Source organism: Capsicum annuum, chromosome 4 (assembly GCF_002878395.1).
Source record: "Capsicum annuum cultivar UCD-10X-F1 chromosome 4, UCD10Xv1.1, whole genome shotgun sequence".
In the NCBI taxonomy this organism is placed as follows: Eukaryota; Viridiplantae; Streptophyta; class Magnoliopsida; order Solanales; family Solanaceae; genus Capsicum; species Capsicum annuum.
The window spans coordinates 198616059-198637116 of NC_061114.1; the positions used below are offsets into that span (position 1 = coordinate 198616059).

The following is a 21058-nucleotide window of genomic DNA, read 5'->3' on the forward strand; positions in this document are numbered from 1 at the left end:
TTTTAAGTAATAATAGAAACTTAAGGTGTGGTTATAAAGTAATTTATCCATAAAATAATCCCACATTTTATCCCAAGGACTATTATTACTTATACCTCACATAAACGACCCCTTAGATCTCAATTAAAAGAAGGATGAAATTATCAAAAACTATAGAACTTAAGTGTATCTTCTACGATAACAAACTCAAGGAGCTCAAATGGCACTTGATATAGACCTCAAAAGTAATTAAATAGAGAAAGTATGCTTATCAAAGTATGCTCAAAACGTTAAGGTGATTGAAAAACACCTTGTCTAACATGAACCACTATTGTAATCATGTTCAATTTACATCACAAAGAAAAAGAAAACTGCTACTTCTTCAGCAAACCTTGGTTTAGAATTTCATATCCTTCAACATCATACTTTGTACAGACAAAAAGTTGATTTTCTTCCCATCACTTTTTTGCTTCCTTCTCAGTAAACTCTTTCCTACGGCAAAATTCAACAAAAAAGTCATTTAGTAAGCAGTTTAACATATTAACAAATGATGCTAATCATTGGCAACTATCATTAGGACATAAGCAGAGGTGGATCCAGAGTTAATAAATCTCCTTTGCTCATGAGGTGACTTTTTAAGTGATTAAGTGAAAAACCTAATTAACAGCTAGCACGGGTGAAAAGAAGGTCAAGATATAGCAAAAACATCTTAATTGTATTGAATCCGCATTTGTGATCAATGGCAGAATAGTAAAGCTTACGTGAATGTGGAGTACCACATTCTGTGTGCATACTATACACATATAATATGCATAGAGTTCAAACTTAGGACAGTAGGTGTATCCGCACTCGCTGCCACAATTATGTATTTTTTTTGGTTTTCCGTTCAGTGTCCGGTACCCGCATTGGAGCCCGACTAATCTGTACTCAAGCTGGGTAGGGCCCTTTCAGGGGTAGCACTCTCTACCAAGGATTTTTTCATACCCAGGGCTCAAACCCGAGACCTCTGGTTAAGGGAGGAGCAACCTCATCCACTGCACCACATCTTTTGGTGGTGCCAAAATTCTGAAATTGACCTGGCATAAGTGTTAGTTCCCTCAACTTGAAAAACCTAATTAAATCGGAGAAACGAATGCTCGGAGTTTTGAGTTCAATCTCAATTACAATATTATGAACACTGAAAAGCAAAAAGAGATCATAACTGCTGATATTTTGAACAATTAGAAGCAAAAAGAGATCATAACTGCTGATGTTCTTACTAAATTATGATTAGCTTAACTTTCATGTCTAACATCTAAATCATGATGGAACCTTCCTTCCAATAAGTTAGCCATGAACTTTGAACAAACCAAAAATGCAGAAAAGGTGGAAATTCTATATCATACAACTTATGAAAGGAAATATACCTGAACTTGACTCGCCTGAGTCCCTACTTTCTTGGCAGCACTGTTAATGTAATGAAGACACCGGGATGATACTGTTCCACGCATTCAACTATTGATGTTCTGACCCCAGCTTGGCCATGATCAATTCTTTTACAATTAACTATTGATGTTCTAAGCCCAGCTTGGCAAATAATCAGATCCTTTCTAATCAAATATTGATGTTCTGAGCCCAGTTTGGCCATGATCAACTTCTTTAGAAGACTCTTCTGCTGATCTCAATTCCACATTATTTTCTTTGTTAAATAAGGATCTTGAAGGCCTGGAGATTAAAGTAGGAGAATCACATAGGCTATCTATGTTTATGATTCATACCTAAAGCGAGAAGCAAAAGAAAAAAAGAAATGAAAGAAAAACATTAAAGAACACCAACGAAAGGATCAGAATCTCTCTTGCTTTACACCAAAACTTTTTAGAATGCAAATATTGAACTCAAATGAAGTATGCACGTAAACAACTCAAAATTAGAAAAGCACGAGAAAATGAGTATACATACCTTACAATGAAAATATTAAATAACTATTCACCTAAATATGTTGAAACATCAGGTGAGTTAGCACTTCATAAATATGCAAAGAATCTTGAAAACTATATGGTGGATTTGATTTTCCAAATGCAAATAATAAGCCTAATAGACTAATGTGATGGGAGAACATTTCCTTAATCTAGCTGTCTATTTAACCAGACACTCCAACATAAGGATCAATAACCAAGTATTGAATCTTTAAGATTGTTCCACAGTTCAATTACAACACAAACTGAATTTTTGCAATCAATTTGATCAATTGGGTCGATGGTTTCATGTCGAAAAGTGATCGACGATTTCATGTCGAAAAGTGTCAAGTACCACTAATCCTTTGTAATAATGAGTGCAAGTTCACATTTTATACTATACATATAGACTACAACTGAACTGTTCAATCATATCGATAAAGCTGCTACTAATTACCCTTTGTGATAATGGATATGCCTTATTGTGCTTGTGTCTTTAAAAGTTTCAACTATATACATCAAACTTGAGCTGAAGTGGTGCACCAATACCTCTTTCCAGGTGCATCCATATATACATCCAATTATATCCAAATAGAAATTTAAATGGAAACAACATAAAATGGAAAATAAAGGTCATCTACAAATAAAGAAGTTGGGGATATATGTTAACAAAAGATAAAAGAAAGATAGACGTACTGGGAACGTCAAGGAGAGGTGAGCATTCCCGGTAGCATACAATTCAAATGACCATTGAGTTTGTAGTACATCAAGAGTGGCCTTAGAAACAATCTCTTTGAACAAAGAGTCAAAGTCGGATCCATTCTTATCATGAAACTGAAGGTTTTCCCACTGGAATATTTCATCTTCTATCATGAATACGAATTTCGTCATCCCAATTTGGACCCGAAACTCATATTTTCTTAAAGTTCCAAACTTGAATTTCTTGGCATCCAATTTGAAAGTTGTCAAGTCCTTCAAATCCCATTTCTCTCGCTTAGCAATCCCCTTTAACACATCCTGAATAACATATACAAATAGAATCATAAATCGCATTAGAAAATCAGAAGAAATAACACTAAGTAGGCAAAATCCATTAGAGCATCAGAATAAACAATTGAGCAAAACCCATTAGAAAATCAAAAGAAATAACAGTAATTAGACAAATATCATTAGATTACAAAAAAAAATAATTAGACATACCCGATTAGAGAATCCGAACAAACAACAACAATTTAGAAGAACACATAAGAGCGTCTGTTGCCAGTATAAAACTTTTCAGAGGCATGTTTACTGCAAACCATTCGATTTTATTATAGAATGTTTGAGAAGGATAAAATTAATTGGTGAAGGAAAAGAGAAAGTCGGATAGTTTGATTTGAAGCAAATAAATTCAACGTTTTGCTGCTACGTGCGTGTGGGGGTTACTAAACAGCAATTAATGAAAATCTTAATTAATTAAATGAATAGAGTTAAAAGAAAATAGTAATTAAAGTTGAAAGAAATCCCCAAAAAAACTGAAAAAAAATAAATCTTTGATCATTGAGGCATGCCACATCAGCAGTCTACAATTGCTTTATATATAGAGAGGTTTCACAAACACTAGCACATAAAATTGTGTCTAAGAAGGGCCAAATATACCCCTTACACTATTAGAAATAGTTTAAATATATCATTTGTTTCATTTTTGACCTAAATATAACTTTTTTGTTATATTTTGGGTTCATATATTCCCCCATACTATTAGAAATAGTTTAAATATATTCATCGTTTTACTTTAAGTTCAATTATACCCTTCTCGATATATTTTAAGATTGTGCAATAGTAAAATTTTGCAAACTACTCAAAGTAGTAGAATTTTAAAACTTACTCAAGTAAATAACTGTTGAAAAAATTACTATAATATTGATATTAGATAAGAATTAATAATAGTAAGAGAGTTGTCACAAATATTGTATCGTGGCATGTCACTGCCTTGAAAGTGATTTCGGCCCGACTCCGGTGCAAATTCTTCTAGCCGGTCGCTCCCCAAGGTTCCACGGCTACTTTCAAATACGTGCACTCGTGGCTGAAAGTTTGGAGGTTGCCCAAAAGTTGTTTGAGAATAGGAAGTAAAGATTAAGGCAGAGAATTGATGAAGGGAAGAAAGTATATTGTTTTCTATGTTTTCTTGCCATATTGTTTTCTATGTTTTCTTGCCTCTTATTTCTCAAATGATACTCCTTAAATAGGTATATCATTTACATTTCATCCATCAAAAGAGTTAGAAAAGACACACAGAGTTAATGATGTCAAGTAGGTCGGGCTGATCCGGCCCGAACCGATCCACTTACACAAACCGATCTAGTTTGACCCGGCCCGGTAAACCCAAAATTTTTAGGGTACCGGGTTCCGAGCCATTTTTTTTAAAAAAATTTGGGCCCGGTCCAGGCCCGCCGGTTAACCGACCCGAAATATTTTTTTTAAAAAAAAAAAATTGGGGATTTTGAGCCAAACTAGCCGTTGGCCCAACGGCTAGTTTGAGCCCATTAATTAAAAAAAATTACTTTTAAAATAATTTTTTAATCCCAAAAATAAATTTATAAATACCTTACACCTTCAAATCATTTTTCACACAATTTTTCACTTTCTCAAATCTCATTCTCTCTCAAATCTCAATTCTCAATTCTCAAATATTCAATATATTTAATTTCCTAAAGTGCTCACTTTAAATTTTTTATTTTGCGTTTACAAAGTACGAGTTGAAGTTTCTAAATTCGCAACCTTTGGATACTTTCAAAATTTGGTATTGTCGTTCCATCTCTTACGTTTAATTTTTATTTATTTTATTAATTGTTGAATATTTAATTTTATTATATTTGTGTATTTTAAATTTTTTTAGTTTTATTTAATTTATACTATGGATAAATTAAGAAACCTCTCTACTAAAGGTGTTAAAAATTTTTGTCCCGGAAGCGGTAGTGGTAGTAAAAAGCGAATTACTAGTGGTAGAGGTACTTCAAGTAGTAGATATACTCATGTGCCTTCACCTCCGGTACCGCTTGATACACCTTTTGAGGAAGAAATAGGTGTAGGTGCTCATGATATGGATTATGTAGAAGCTCAGAAAAATTACGGTATAGAAGAAAAAAATGAAGTAGATGCGGTTAATTTAGACGAAGATGATGAAAATATTGATGAGACACCTGCAGTAGGAAATGCTAACGTTAGATCTGAATCGGTTAATCTCTCTCCCCGTCCTCCCCGTGCCCTAAGACTTCGTAAAACAACTAGTATTGCATGAAAATTTTTTGAACGTATATCAGATACTGAGGTGCAATGCAATATTTGTCAACAAATATATAAGCATAAAAGCGGAGGCAAGTAAGGGGGTACGAGTACGTTAATGAGACATATAGGTGATGCTCACAAAAGAGAGTTGGAAATTGCATGAGGTGGTGGGGATGTTGATGGGCCAACGCAAACTAGAATAGACCCAGCAACCGATCAGGTAACGAAGAAGTATAATAAATTGAGGGACCGGGAAGAAATAGCTAAAATAGTAGTTGTGGGTTGTTTGCCTTTTAGTTTTCCTTTTTCTGATGCCTTTATTCATTATATTCAAGCTATTTATAATCCTATGTTTAATGGTGTTCTAGAAGTACTTGTCAATCTGATATTTTTAGACTTCATTCATAATATTGTTTTTATTTGTCAACATTGTTAAAAAATATTCAATGTAGATTGTCCCTAACTTCTGATTTTGGTCGTGCTCTAAATAAAAATAATTATTTAACTGTTACTTGTCACTGGATGAATAGTAATTTTGTGATGCAAAAATGTATTCTTGTTTTTTTATATGATGAAGACCGTAAACATATTGGAGATTTTATTGTTGATTCTATTGTTAAAGTTGTCGGATTTTATGGTATCGAAAATAAAATCTCATGTATTGCTTTTGATAATGCTTCTAGCAACAAGACTGCTATGAAAAAAATAAAATATATGCTATCTCCACCGTTGCCTAAAATTTTTCATATTAAGTGTGCATGTCATATATATAATTTAATTGTAAAAGATGGTCTTGAATTTTTTGAGCTTTATATTAAAAAAATTCGTCTTGCTGTTGATTTTATTCAAGAAAATAATCGGAGAAAAAGAATTAGAGAATTTAAAATTAAATGTCAAGAAAATGGACTTGCACCGATATTGATGCCTGAAGAAATTGATATTAGAGGAAATTCTACATATGATTTTTTAAAAACTTGTTATAAATATAGAGTTCCTATTACACTAGCTTTAAACTAACATTGCGGTTCATTTACTGATTCTGCTGATTGCATGCTACATGATTCTGATTGGGTTGTAATTAATGATCTTATTAAGTTTTTAGAAAAATTTTATGTAGCTACAGTTGAATTTTTCGGTGCGTATTATTCTACTTTTTGTAATATTTTGGGATATATAGCCGATATTTCTGGTTTGCTTAAAGAATATAAAAATAAAGATGGTTATAAAGAAGCTGTTGATGCCATGTTTACTAAATTTAAAAAATATTTTTTCCCAATTCCCCTTATTTGCTTGGTTGGTGCTATGTTAAATCTGTGCATTAAATATAATACTATGTGCCACTTTAGTACTATTATTTATGCTAACTTAGAAATAAATACTAACAATGATTCTGAATCTGAAAAAGTAGAACCTGATTTGTGGACGGCTATGAGTGATGCGAATGAATACATAGAAAAATTATATAATCACTATGTTGATTTATTTGACTTAGTCATACCTACAAATATCACTCCAACTGTCGCTCCTCATCTTCCCGAGGAGCCATTATCTTCTAAAAGGTCCGCACATAGTGGTTTTCCTGATTCCTTTTATGATTTACCTAGTTGGAACAGTGTTGATAAGAGAACTTACACCTCAACTTATCGGGAAGAACTGAAATATTATCTTTGGTCGCCGCCAGAAGATAGCAGACGACGGATCAACACGTTGGATTGGTGGAGGAGTAATGAAACACAATATCCCGTGCTTTCAAGATTAGCTAGAGACATCTTGAATGTTCCAATGTCAACCGCTGCATCAGAGAGCGCCTTTAGTTAGGGACGACAACAGCTTGGAGACAACCGACACTCATTGGGAAACAATGTAATGAATGTTTTAGTTTGCCTCAGAGGTTGGATCAGAGCGGAAAGAAGAAACCAAGGAATGGAACCGGAGCCGAGCGACGAGCTAAAACTTGAAGAAATTATTCTTCACGGGAGAACTTAGCAGAATCAAGTCCAATGCATGATTTTACCCCCGTTGACTTTGACTATCCTATGCAAGTTCCCATTAATATTAGCATGAATGAGTTGGAAAAAATGATGCATAGTTTGTAGATTTTTCATTCATGTAAATTATAAATTTTGATCGCAATCAATAAAATTCAACATTCATTCACTCCTCCTTAGTCCTTACTTTACAATTTTTTTCATTTAATGATTTAAATTGAATTTATAGTTTAAATTTAAAACTTACTTCTAATATATTATTAATTTACCACCAAGTATTATTAATAATTTATTATATTAAGTAGCATATGTTTTGTATATTTGTGTATATATCTTCTATAGATGTGTATATTTAATGTACACATGTATATGTTTTATAAATTAGTATATAACTGTATATATATTGTAGTATATACATATATTGTAGTATATGTTTTACTTAAAGTAGTACATATATATTGAATGATGCGTATATTTATGTATATATCTTCTATAGACATGTATATTTAATGTATACATGTGTGTATATTTTATAAATTAGTATATAACTATATATATACTGTAGTATATACATAAATTGTAGTATATGTTTTACTTAAACTAGTACATATATATTGAATGGTGCGTATATTTGTGTATATATTTTCTATTTACGTGTATATTTAATGTATACATGTGTATATATTTGCAAATTAATAAATAACTCTATATATTGTAGAATACATGTGTATATATCTTCTATAGATGTATATATTTAATGTATACATGTGTATATATTATATAAATTAGTATATAACTATATATATATTGTAGTATATGTTTTATTTAAACTAGTACATATATATTGAATGGTGCGTACATTTGTGTATATCTTCTATAGACGTGTAAACTTAATGTATACATGTGTGTATGTTTTATAAATTAGTATATAACTATATATATTGTAGTATGTATGTGTATATATCTTCTATAGACGTATATATTTAATGTATACATGTGTATATGTTATATAAATTAGTATATAACTATATATATATTGTAGTATATACATATATTGTAGTATATGTTTACTTAAAATAGTACATATATATTGAATGGTGCGTATATTTGTGTATATATCTTCTATTGACATGTATATTTAACGTATACATGTGTATATGTTTTATAAATTAGTATATAACTATATATATATATATATATATATATTGTAGTATATACATATATTGTAGTATATGTTTTACTTAAACTAGTACATATATATTGAATGGTGCGTATATTTGTGTATATATCTTCTATAGACGTGTATATTTAATTTATACATATGTGCATGTTTTATAAATTAGTATATAACTATATATATTGTAGTATACATGTGTATATATCTTCTATAGACGTATATATTTAATGTATACATGTGTATATGTTATATAAATAAGTATATAACTATAACTATATATATATATATATATATATATATATATATATATTGTAGTATATACATATATTGTAGTATATGTTTTACTTAAAATAGTACATATATATTAAATGATGCGTATATTTGTGTATATATCTTCTATTTACGTGTATATTTAATGTATACATGTGTATATGTTTTATAAATTAGTATATAACTATATATATATTGTAGTATATACATAAATTGTAGTATATGTGTTACTTAAACTAGTACATATATATTGAATGGTGCATATATTTGTGTATATATCTTTTATAGACGTATATATTTAATGTATACACGTGTATATGTTTTATAAATTAGTATATAACTCTATATATTGTAGTATACATGTATATATATCTTCTATAGACGTATATATTTAATGTACACATGTGTATATGTTATATAAATTAGTATATAACTATATATATAACTATATATATATATATATATATATATATATATATATTGTAGTATATATCTATTTAAAGTATTACATATATATTGAATGGTGCGTATATTTGTGTATATATCTTCTTTAGAGGTGTATATTTAATGTACACATGTGTATATATTTTATAAATTAGTATAGAACTCTATAATATATATATACTTATATATATTGTAGTATATGTATGTTGTAGTATATGTTTTATTTAAAGTAGTACGTATAGTCGTATATATTGAATGGTGCGTATATATGTGCAATGGTGTATATGTGTATATATTTTTTGAATTCTAATGTAGTATATACTATATATATAGTGCATATATATTGTTTAACGTATTTAAAATGTATATAGGTGGGTATATATTGTGTATATTGAAAAAAAGTATTTTTTTTTAATTTTTGACCGGGTTTGACCGAGTTTAGGTGGGTTTGACCGGGTTGGGTTAAGTGGTTCGAGTTAGGGTGGTTTTTGAATTTTTTACTATTGAGCCCGGCCAGGCCCGACCCACTTACCCCTAACTCGGACCCGGCCTTGCCCACAACCCGGTTAATTTTATAGGGTCGTTTTCCGGTTGCCCCAGCCCGACCCACTTGACAGGCATAATGACAAGTCATAAAGGGTTGTAACTTTCAAAACTTCTGAATGTCTCTTCATTCACAAAGCTACATTTAATCGTCATTTGAATAAATGTATATTTATGAAGTAGTAATTCTCACATCCTACAAACTCTTATGACTTACGAATGTTCACACAAATTTATTATAGAGAGTTACGAGAGTTTTTTAATCTTTGCATTAATTAAGAAGGAATTATCCTTCAATAACATATGTCATGGTAAACTTGATGTTCACTAGTTCAAAAAATGTTATCTGTTGGCACGAATTGGGATTGAATTTCTTAAATTCTGAAAAGTATAAAAGGAGAATAGGGCTCATCCACTTATCATGTGATATGATGCATTCATGAGGTAGTCACATGAACGTTTGTTTATTGTCAATCTACAGTTTGACATTCATAGAGTTGCTTGCTATATGTCAAAATTAAGTTAAGAGCATGATTTTCAGATTGTGTAATCAAGACAATTGATCTTGATAATATTGGTTGTATTCAAGCTCGTTTGATTAAATGCCTCTGATAAATAACTAAACCATTACTTATGAGGCAAGGCTTCATATGTTGTTCTAAAATATGATATATTGCATACAAGAATACTTGTATGTATTAGACTAATAAATTCTGATCGATTCTCCCTTTCAATTGGTTCAGGGTCAGAAACCATATATGTTTCATCGAATAACTTTTTGTTATGCGGTATATGATTAACGAATATACCATGATGCATGAAGATGAATTCTCCAAAAATAGGTTGTAGCATGTGTTAGTTTTTCTTACATGGGGAGGAGGGGGAGGGGAAGGAGAGAGAGATAATAAGAAGCTAAGAACTATGTTTTGAATTATCGCTAATACAACCTTCAATTAAAAGATAATTCAAGTCAAATACTAGAAGTATCTGCTGACTTAAAATTGATTTCATATTTAGCTGCAGATGCTCCTATTATATATCCCTGAAAGACAGAGTCTGCAACAAGCATGAAACATGGTAGACCAGCCAATTGATTCCAAATAAAATGATTTTTGAAAAGAAAATGAGCAAATGATCATAATAAAGAGAACCTGCTCTTAAAGAACCTATAACATAACACTTCATGAATTCTCATGAGAGGTTTAGGTACCTAAGAAAATAATGAATTGATGAAATCTCAATAAATTATGTCGGATTATGAATCAATTTAAATATTTCGTCGATGATATCTTTGGTACAATATAGGGCGCAATATTGAACAAGACTATACGAATCTGAATTCTACGTTTATTTAAGCATCTTAACATAGAAAGAATTATCAAGTAAACTATACTTCTTGATAAGCATAAAGTTTATTTGACCTGTATTCAGGTACTAGAAGATGTCACGTATTTAGTATTGAACATTGTCGCTTGATAATGAAATATGTATGAAAATCTCAGAAGAATTAAAGATACCTAAAGCATATAGTTTAAAATCTCAAGAAATTTACTCAATCAAATCACAAAGATCGTTATACGGACTAAAAAAATCAAGACGTATGTGATATAATCATCTTAGTGGGTACTTAATAAATGAAGGTTATATAAATGATGTTATTTGTCTTTGTACTTTCATTACAAAAATAACATCTGAATTAATTATTCTCGTTGTTTATGTTGATGACATAAATCTCATTGAAACTCCACAAAGGAGTCCCAAAGGCAATTGAATATTCAAATAAAGAATTTGAGACAAACGATTTTGGAAAGATAAAACTTTATCTTGGTCTGCAAATTGAATATTTAACAGACGAAATCTTCATCCATCAACCTTCCTATACTGAGAAGATTTTGAAATGATGTTCTTAGACAAAGTACATCCGTTAAGTATTTCAATGGTTGTTCGATTACTTGAAGTGATTAAAGGTTCATTTTGATCTCCAGAAAAGGATGAAGAGATTTTTTATCCTAAAGTACCACATCTCAATGTTATTGGTGCACTTATGTATCTTGCTAATGTCACAAGGCCCGATATAACTTTTTTGTTAATTTGCTAGCCAAATATTGTTCTTTTCCTACACAGAGATATTGGAATGAAATTAAGCATATATTGTGATATCTAAAGAAGACAATGATATGAGTCTGTTTTATACTACCAAAGATAGTGTAAATTTTATTGGTCATGCAGATGCAAATTATTTATTTGACTCACAAATAAGATATGTGTTTACATACGAAGATACTACTACATGCGTTCTACAAAGCAGTTTATTGTTGCTAGTTAAATCATGTTAAGATAATAGTTGTTCATGAAACAAGTAGAAAATATGTATAATTAAGATCGGTGATATATTTCATCAAAAAATAATGTGGCCTGAAGTGTGATATCAAGGTTCATAAAATCTTATTTAAAGACAATGTTGCATGTATAGCCCAATTAAAGAAAAACTTTATAAAAAGAGATAGAACGAAACACATATTGCGAAAGTTACTCTTCAGGCATAATCTCTAGAAGAATGATGATATTGACGTACAACAAATCTGTTCATGTGAAAATTCATCAGATCTGTTTACTAAATCTTTACAAACTTCAACTCTTGAGAAGCTGATACATAAAATTAAAATGTAAAGACTCAATCATCTGAATTGTGATTTTTATCAGGGAGGATAAAAATACATATTGTACTTTTTTTTCCTTAATCAAGATTTTATTTCACCAAATTTTTCTAGTAAAATTTTTAATGAGACAGCACATAAAAACATATCACGCGATTTTCTTTACATGAACATCTAAGGGGAGTGTTGAAAAAGTGAATGTCCATTCTACTACCTTTGTGCCCAAGTAAATAAGGAAGTTTTGTACCCAAGTAACTTATTCTCAATGTCAACCAACTTGTCCAAGATCGGCTAATTTGCCAAATTCATTACTATATATATCCCCTCCTATTGTAATAAATATACACACGAAAAATCAAGGAAACCATTACTACTACTATTCTCTCTTAATCATCTTTTGTTGCTTTTATTAATTTAGTATTTAGTTTTGGTTTTATAACGATTACTTATTTTTAATATAACAAGTTTCAAAAAGTCGAAATAATTTAATGAACTCTTGGACTTGCCTGATCCATCAAAACACAATATTTTAAATCCTTCGGGCCATTGACCAAGCCTATACGGAAACTTGATGGTCGAGTTGGAATAAACGCATAATTTCACGCATATAAGATGCGTACCCATCAAACTTTTGATTAAAAATAATTAAAATAAACAAATAAAAAGACAACAAAGTTAAGCCCAACCCTTTCTTCTGTCCTCCACCCTGCCCTCTTTTCTAAAGGGGAAAAGACAAAAATAACACCTAAAACTAAAATAAATTCACAAAACCAGCACCTAAATTTAAAAACCTAGTAAATAGCCACTCGATCATGGCACTGCCTAGCTCAAGATGTCCACTATCATGACGGCTACACGTACTACACCTCCCCATCATTTCTTTTTCTCCCATGCAACCTCACTTTCCATTTTTTTGAGACAAACTTAACTAGACATATAAATATACTTAAGACAATAAATATGCAAGTTACCAATCCATCCAAATTTTAAAAATTATATTTTCATGGACTTAATTAGTCCCCGTCACAAATTTCTTATCACAATCCATCTATCTGATGATCCGTTCTTACCATATTCCAATTTTGATTTTTATTCTTTTCATTTTGGTCACCTACATGAGCTGCGTGGGCATTGCACTCATATTCCACTTGTCTTCACCCCAAATCTTTAACTAGCATTATTCTTCTTTCTATGTCAAATCACTTGTTTAGGTAACAGCAATTATTTGGAGCTTCCGGATTAAGCATTTAAGCTTATACTAAGTTTCATTTTAGTTTTACTTATTTATACAATAAATACAACATCATATATCCTTAATATAATACAATTGTTAAAGATATATATATCTATATATAATAATGATACACTTTCTATATATGCACATATTCTATATAATAATTATAACATTTTTATACAATTTTTAACTGAAATTATTATTTAGATACATATTTTATACGACTCTATATAGTTTCTACATGCATTCTAAGAATGTATCAATCTAGTATAAGAGAGTATCAATTGAGTATATGGACACTGCAAGTGTATCAATGTAGTATAAAAGTGTAATAATGTGGTATAAAAGAGTATCAATTGGGTATAGGGACTGGATGTGCTTGTATAGAATTTTCTTTCTCTTTTTTAAAAAGTGTATCAATATAGTATAAAAGTGCATCAATTTGGTTTAAAAGTATATCAATTAAGTATAGAGACTGTATGTGACCAATTGGATCAAATGGCTAAAAAAAAGAATTAGTTTAATCGACTAGACAACCCATGTCCACCTTTTCAAATGTGGGCCATTTTAAAAAAAAAAAATGGACAGGCCATGTCCTTTTTCCTTTTCTAAACCTTGCCTTTCAACCACTCCAAGCTCCTTAACATAGCTTTATCCTTTAACAATGAAACTTAGTACTTATTTCAATTTCTAGTGTCAATCAAAAGATGTTTCGGTCAAGATCTTCCTTCAATTCAAAACCCCCCTCTTTCTCTGCCCATGTTATTATAATTTAATTATTTATTTATTGTTTTTTATATATTTTTACATTTTACACACATAATATATACACACAATACTTGAACTTGAACTCCACTTATAGGTCATTATATTACACGCATGCTGAAAAGTAAAAGAAAATTTAAAATATTATATTTTAATGAATTTAAGGATTTGGTTGGTAACAAATTAAGTATGAGGATCTAAAATACAAACTATAAGGGATCGTTTGGTTGGAAAAATATTATCTCAAAATAATTAATATCGAAATTAATTATTTCACTATATATATGAGATTACTTATTTCATCAATACAATGTAAATAATGAGATAAATAATTCTGAAATTAATGAATATCTCACATCAAATATGAAATAAAATATCTCAAAGACAGCTCACAAAGAGTTCTTGAACTCCATCAAACACAAATTGACAATAGTGAGGGGCAGCTATAAAATACAACATTTACTAGGGTTCATTTGGTTTTGTTTATTGGACAGGCGAAAGTGCTAGCTGCTCTTGTTCCAACATTAAAACGATATGGTCATCACTAGAACTAGCACATTTCACGCCCATGGCTTTCGCTTCAGCTTCGGCTTTTACAGTTTGAGATCTCATTATTTGTACTCATCATCAACCTCTTCCCATTCCTTGGTTAACTATCTTGTTGATTCTCTCGGTTTCTCCAAACAAGAAGCAACCACTGCTTCCTCCAAGGTAACTTCATTGAAATCCTTAAACAATCCTAATTTAGTCATCGATTTCTTCAAACAAACTGGTTTCGACAACACCCAGATTAAAACTATTGTATCTAGATCCCCCAAATTGCTTATCCGTAATGTTTCCAAAACCCTAAAACCCAAATTCCAGTGCCTCATGGATCTCGGGTTATCCGGGTCGGACCTTGCCAATGTAATTGCTAGAGATTCAGTAATCGTTGATAGAGGTTTAGATACTCATTTGAGACCTACCATTGATTGCCTTAGGAGAATTTTGGGTGGTGATGATGATGTAATTAAGGCTATAAAGAGAGCTCCTTGGTTGCTTACGTTTGGTCCTCATCATACCATGGAGACTAATTTACTGTTGTTGAGAAACTTTGGTTTTACTGATGAGAAAATAAGAAAACTTGCGCTTATGTATCCTAGTTGTCTTACACAAAAGACTAAAAGGATTAAAGATTTGTTGCATAGAATGGAGAATGATTTTCGAGTTCCACGTGACTCTTCTATGTTTCATCATGGATTTCAAGTGTTATCCTCGCAAAAGAAGTCCAAGTTGGATAGAAAGATTGGAATTTTCAAGAGTTTTGGATGGTCTGACGATGATGTACTCGGGATGTTCCGCAAGTTGCCGCATTGTATTGGTCTCTCGGAAGTTAGAATTGAGGAAAAACTGAATCTTTTCATGAAGGAGCTTGGTTTTCTACCCGCTTTCTTGGTTTCTCATCCAGCTATTTTGGTCTATAGTCTGGAAAAAAGAGTAATACCTCGAATGCAAGTCTTGAAAAGTTTGGACGAAAGGAAGCTTGAGAGGAGAATGTGGAGTCTTTATACTGTTCTAACCTTAACAGAGTCGAGGTTCGTGGAGTGTTTTGTGCTGCCCTACAAGGATCAGATACCTGATTTGTATGATATACATGAGAAAACTGTGGCTCCTTAGTAGTTTTTGGTTTACTTTTTGCCCTAAGGGTGCTGAGATCATTCTAAAATTCTCGTTTGCAGTTCAATACATTTTTGCTTCCGAAAACAGTGTCAATGTTTTCATCTTGTTATTTTTGAACAGGTAACAACTAAAAAACGTAGTCAGTGTTCCGAAACATCATTCATGTAGTCAGGACATAATTTATTGAAAGGCTTTCCTAATGTTAACAAGTCTGAAGTGAACTGTTGTAAGCTATATGCAAAATCAAGCTTGTCATATGAAGCATTACAGATTCAACAGATTTTGTTATTAAACTGATTCCCTTTGGTAGTTACCACAGAGTTTGTTCCAGAAAAGAGAAGTAAAACATCTCAAGAAGTTATATTGTACCATACTTTAGACTCTGAAAAGCTTTAGACTTTTCTTCTTTAATTTGAAGTTGAATTGTTGAAGATTCTATTGCATTGCTCTTTCTAGTTCTTAAAATGATTTAGTCCTAGTTACCCTTTAATGTACGAAAAACTCTTGACAATGGTTTGAGGTATTTCTCTCTCAAATGGATTTCAGAATCAGGGAAAACCATAGGGTCTTTTTTCGTACCTTTTTTTTTTTTTTTTTTTTTTTAAATTACAATGGAGTTTGGGCAAACTTTTACCTCCACAAGGTGGGGGTAAGGTCGATGTACACTTACCCCCTCTCCGGACTCCATCTATGGCATTACTAAGTACATTGTTGTTGTTGTTGCTGCTGTTTGGGCAAGATTGGTAGAACTTCGACTATTTCTTCAAGTAGTTACTTCTCACCCGTGCAGGAAAATTTTTCTCCCAAGAGTTTGGCAGAACGTAAGTATATGGAAAAAATTGTCTAACTTGTGCAAATGCAAGGGTAAGGTAATTTTTTGCTCACTAAAACTTGAAAGTATATCAATAGAGGTCTTTTTTTTTCTTTCTGGAAGCAATAACTTTCACTTATTTTCCTACATCCAGAAAGCACGTCATCAAACTAAATCCATTCATATACAATCAAGTATAGACTTAACAAAGTGCTCCTTCCGTCCATCTTTATTTGTCCACCAGCAATACTTGTCCGATTTGAAAAACCGATAAATAGTTTATCATGTTTTACTCATTTGGCTGTTAATAGTGAACAACTATTGTTGGACGGAGGGAATACATGTTAAGTTGAAGTCGTATTCTGAATTTCAGCCATTTTGCATAAAGTTTATACATATATGAGACTCAATGGAATCGAAGTTCATGCATATATAGCGACTTAAAATTTTAGGTCGTGATGCTTCCCTCATCTTAGTATAAGTATCAAAATGTTAAATGATCATAGAGCCAAAAATGGGTTCTCATGCTCAGTTCATTACTTTTTTAGGAAGGAAAATTTGACGGGTAGTTTGTGTTTACATCGTACCTATTATACCTATTTTCTTTAAAAGTTTTGCATATATACTCACTCTAGATATACGATATTTGAAATTAGGCTCGACAAAATGTCTAAAGTTACATGTAAGTGAAGTTCATAGATTATAAGAATTTAGTTATTCTTATTCCACACTATATCTTGCATAAAATAGTACAAAAATTCTCACATAATTTATAAATATATTAGTTATGCAGGTTTCTATTTCCTAAATTGCAAATCAATCAACCGTATTAATTTTTTTACATGAGTAACTTGCCTCTTAACTAACTAACAAATGTTAGATTATTTCTGCTGGATCAAAAACACGCATGATTCAACTTCAATTCAGCTACCAAACGCCCCCTTAGTACTTATCAGGTGATTCAATTGGATATTTATGCTTCATAACTCGACTTATCGATTATCTATTTGATACAAGTCCAAGTAAAATGAATAAGAAATAGGAGCAGCAAGTGCCAACAATAACATATCAAGTGTAATTTCATAAAGTGGGATCTGAGAGAATAGACTGTATGTATTTCGAATCGCTACCTCATACAAGTCCAAGTAAAATGAATAAGAAATATGAGCAGCAAGCGCCACCAACAACATTTCAAGTGTAATTTCGTAAAATGGGATCTGAGAGAATAGAGTGTATGCATCCCGAATCGCTACCTCAAAAGTGAGGTGGAAAGACTATTTCAAATAAACACCCAACTCAAGATAAAAATAATTAAAAAAACATAATATAAGCAAGTAATAGTCTATCTATCTATATATATTATAAAACAAAGGACGAAACACCAGAAGAAGCAATGTGGCATATTGCTGAGAAGCTAGGTGGCAGTTTTTAGGACAAAACTTAAGTGTTGTAATAAAAAATTAATTTAAAAATATTAAATATTTGAATTAAATAATAACACTAAAAAATTCCTCTAACTTTACGTAATTATAGTTATGCAGCGATTCATTAAAAAGAAAGTTTTGATAATCTTATTAAATATTTGAATTAAATAAGATTTTTATAATTATATGAATAAAAAAATAAATTATCTTTTTACAAAAAATTATTAATTAATTTAAAAATAGAAACCCACAATGAAAGAGTTCTAAATGAACTTTTATATTTCATAAACTTATCTGTATCAAATATAATGATAACTATATTACTATTATTACTATTATTAAATATAAATAATCTATATATATGATGTGTATCTAAAACTTATCTTTACTTGCAATTATTTTAAATTTTTACATATAAATTAAAATTTAATAATAAAATTTAATTTATATATCTACATGAAATACCTTTATATATCTAAGTTGTTAATTATTTTTATAAAAAAAAAATAACAAACAAACAAAAGAAAGGAAGGAAGGAAAGAAAATAAGAATAGAAAATTAAAAAAAAAAATGGAAAAAAAAGTTAAACTGTCAAAAAATAATTAAGAGTAATAAATTATTAAATTTAAATTTAAAATAATATTTGCTTGAAATTAGGAACCTAATGTTGAAGAGTTCTAAATGAACTCTTACTATTCATAAATTTATCCCTTTCAAATACTATTTTAAATATATTCAAATATTAATTTAAAAATGTTATGAAATATAAAGTAAGAACAACAAGAATAAATAGAGAGAGAAGAGACAAACTTCTTTATTTCTCTTGAAGGATGAGAGATCATCTTAATTGATAATACAATGAATAAAATCCCTCTATTTATAAGGAAAAATACTTCTAGTTTCTGAATGAAAAGACAGATATTTCAAATCCTGATAGATATCAATTAGATCTTATTAGGTCTTGATAGACATTCACTATAATCTAAATACATTTATAACACTCTCCCTTGAATGTCTAGATAGATAAATGTGCCCCGTTAAAATCTTACTAGAAAAAACTCAGTGGAAAAAAAATCTAGTGAAGGAAAAAAAGTACGCACCTCTAACAATACGCATATAGGTTGTCTTATTAAAAACCTTACAAGGAAAATTCAGTGGGACAAAACCTCGTAAGGAAAAAAGAGTACAACGCGTATTAACTCTCCCTAATGAGAACATCCTTGAACAATTGCATCCCAATCTTATGCACCATCTTCTTGAAAGTTGCAATTGGAGGAGACTTGGTGAATAAATCAGCCATATTGTCACTTGAACAAATCTGTTGCACGTTAATATCACCATTCTTTTGTAGCTCACGTATGTAGAAAAACTTTGATGAATTGTGCTTTTTTCTATCTCCTTTTATGAATTCTCCCTTAAGATGTACTATCTATGTTGCACTATCTCTGTATAAAATTGTGGATAGACTGTCAAATTTCGCACCACATTTTTCTCAAATGAGATGTATCATGGACCTCTACCATACACATTCTCGGCTTGCTTCATGAATAGCTATTATCTCAGCATGATTTGATGAAGTGACTACGATAGACTACTTTGAATATCTCCAAGATATGAAAGTACCACCACATAAGAACACATAGCCTGTTTGAGATCGAGCTTTGTGCAGGTCAGATAAGTACCCAACATCTCCAATAAGATCGGGACTGCAATCTTTAGAATAAAACAAGCTCATGTGTTTTATCCCATTCTGATGTCTCCTAGTAGGAGAAGAAATATACCTTGCTAACAAATTGACTGAAAAAGCTATATCGGGCTTTGTAGTATTTGCAAGATACATGAGTGCACCACTTGCACTAAGATATGGTACTTCAAGACCAATCTAATTCGATATATTTCCCATTTCAGTAAATAATCTATTGCTTTGAAAACTCTCCAAGAGTTTCAATAATTGTCAAGCTATAACTTATACAATATAAGGATTATCAATAAGTTTCCTAGAAACTTTTATATTTTGAATCCTTAAAGAAGTTTTCATATAAATTTTGTCAAGTGACAATAGCCAACATTTCATGTGTGACATCTTCAAGTGACTGGACTGCAAATCAAATAAGTTTTACGCTTACCAAGATGCATCCTTTCATATCATTTGATAAATGTTTCTATGCAAGCATGCTTAAATTAACGTAGAATTTAGATCCTTGTAATCTTTCACAATATTGCGTCAATATTGTATCAAAGATATCATCGATGATTTTTTATTTTGTATCGGTTCGCAATGTGACATAATATTTTGAGATCTCATCACTTAATTATTTTTGGGTACCTGAACCTCTTATAAGGTTTTCATAAAGTGTTATGCCAGTGGCTCTTCAAGCGCACACTGCCTTCTTATTATAATTATTCACTCCTTGTTCGTTTCAAGGATTATTTCATTGGGAGCCGATTGGTCTACCACGCTTTACGTATGCATAGACTTTGTCCTTTTGGGAAATAAATAGGAACACTTGCAGCTTTATATGATATGCTTTCGGCATTTGACTTGAATTGTCCTTTGAATGAGGATCTGATGATAATTTCTAACATATTTCATAGCTGCTTATAATCTCCCTCTTATGTTAGTAAAACTAACATACATCTTCTACTTTTTTGAGGAATCCATCTTTGTGTATCAAGATATATTCATTAATCGTATACCGCACATCAAAAAATTTTAGATGGAATATTTGGTTCATGACCTTGAACCAATTGAGAGGGAAGAAATAATCATAGTCTATTGGTCTAATGCATACAAGTTCTATTGTATGCAACATATCTTATTTCAGACCAACACATGAAGCTTTGTTCTTATTAGCAATGGTTTAGCTATTTATCGAAGGCATTCAATGCCAAACCATCCCCATCAA

General features: G+C 30.8%; 1 protein-coding gene and 1 long non-coding RNA gene across 3 annotated transcripts; one reads left to right on the forward strand and one right to left on the reverse strand.

Annotated features, from left to right (window-relative positions):
• LOC107867587 lies at window positions 1-3466 on the reverse strand. Of its 2 annotated transcripts, none has more exons than XR_001673247.2 (4): window positions 3114-3466; window positions 2610-2930; window positions 1386-1736; window positions 1-471 (listed from the first exon to the last, which is right to left on the reverse strand). It is a non-coding gene; the product is annotated as an uncharacterized LOC107867587 (long non-coding RNA). The 2 variants fall into 2 exon arrangements; XR_001673246.2 differs by having other exon boundaries at window positions 1386-1683; window positions 3114-3443.
• An 11198-nt stretch (window positions 3467-14664) lies between these two features.
• Window positions 14665-16127, forward strand: LOC107867586 (transcription termination factor MTERF5, chloroplastic). Its single transcript, XM_016713892.2, has one exon. The coding sequence runs from the start codon at window positions 14793-14795 to the stop codon at window positions 15912-15914; it is 1122 nt and encodes a 373-aa protein (XP_016569378.1). The 5' UTR covers window positions 14665-14792; the 3' UTR covers window positions 15915-16127.
• The last annotated feature ends 4931 nt before the right edge of the window (window positions 16128-21058 follow it).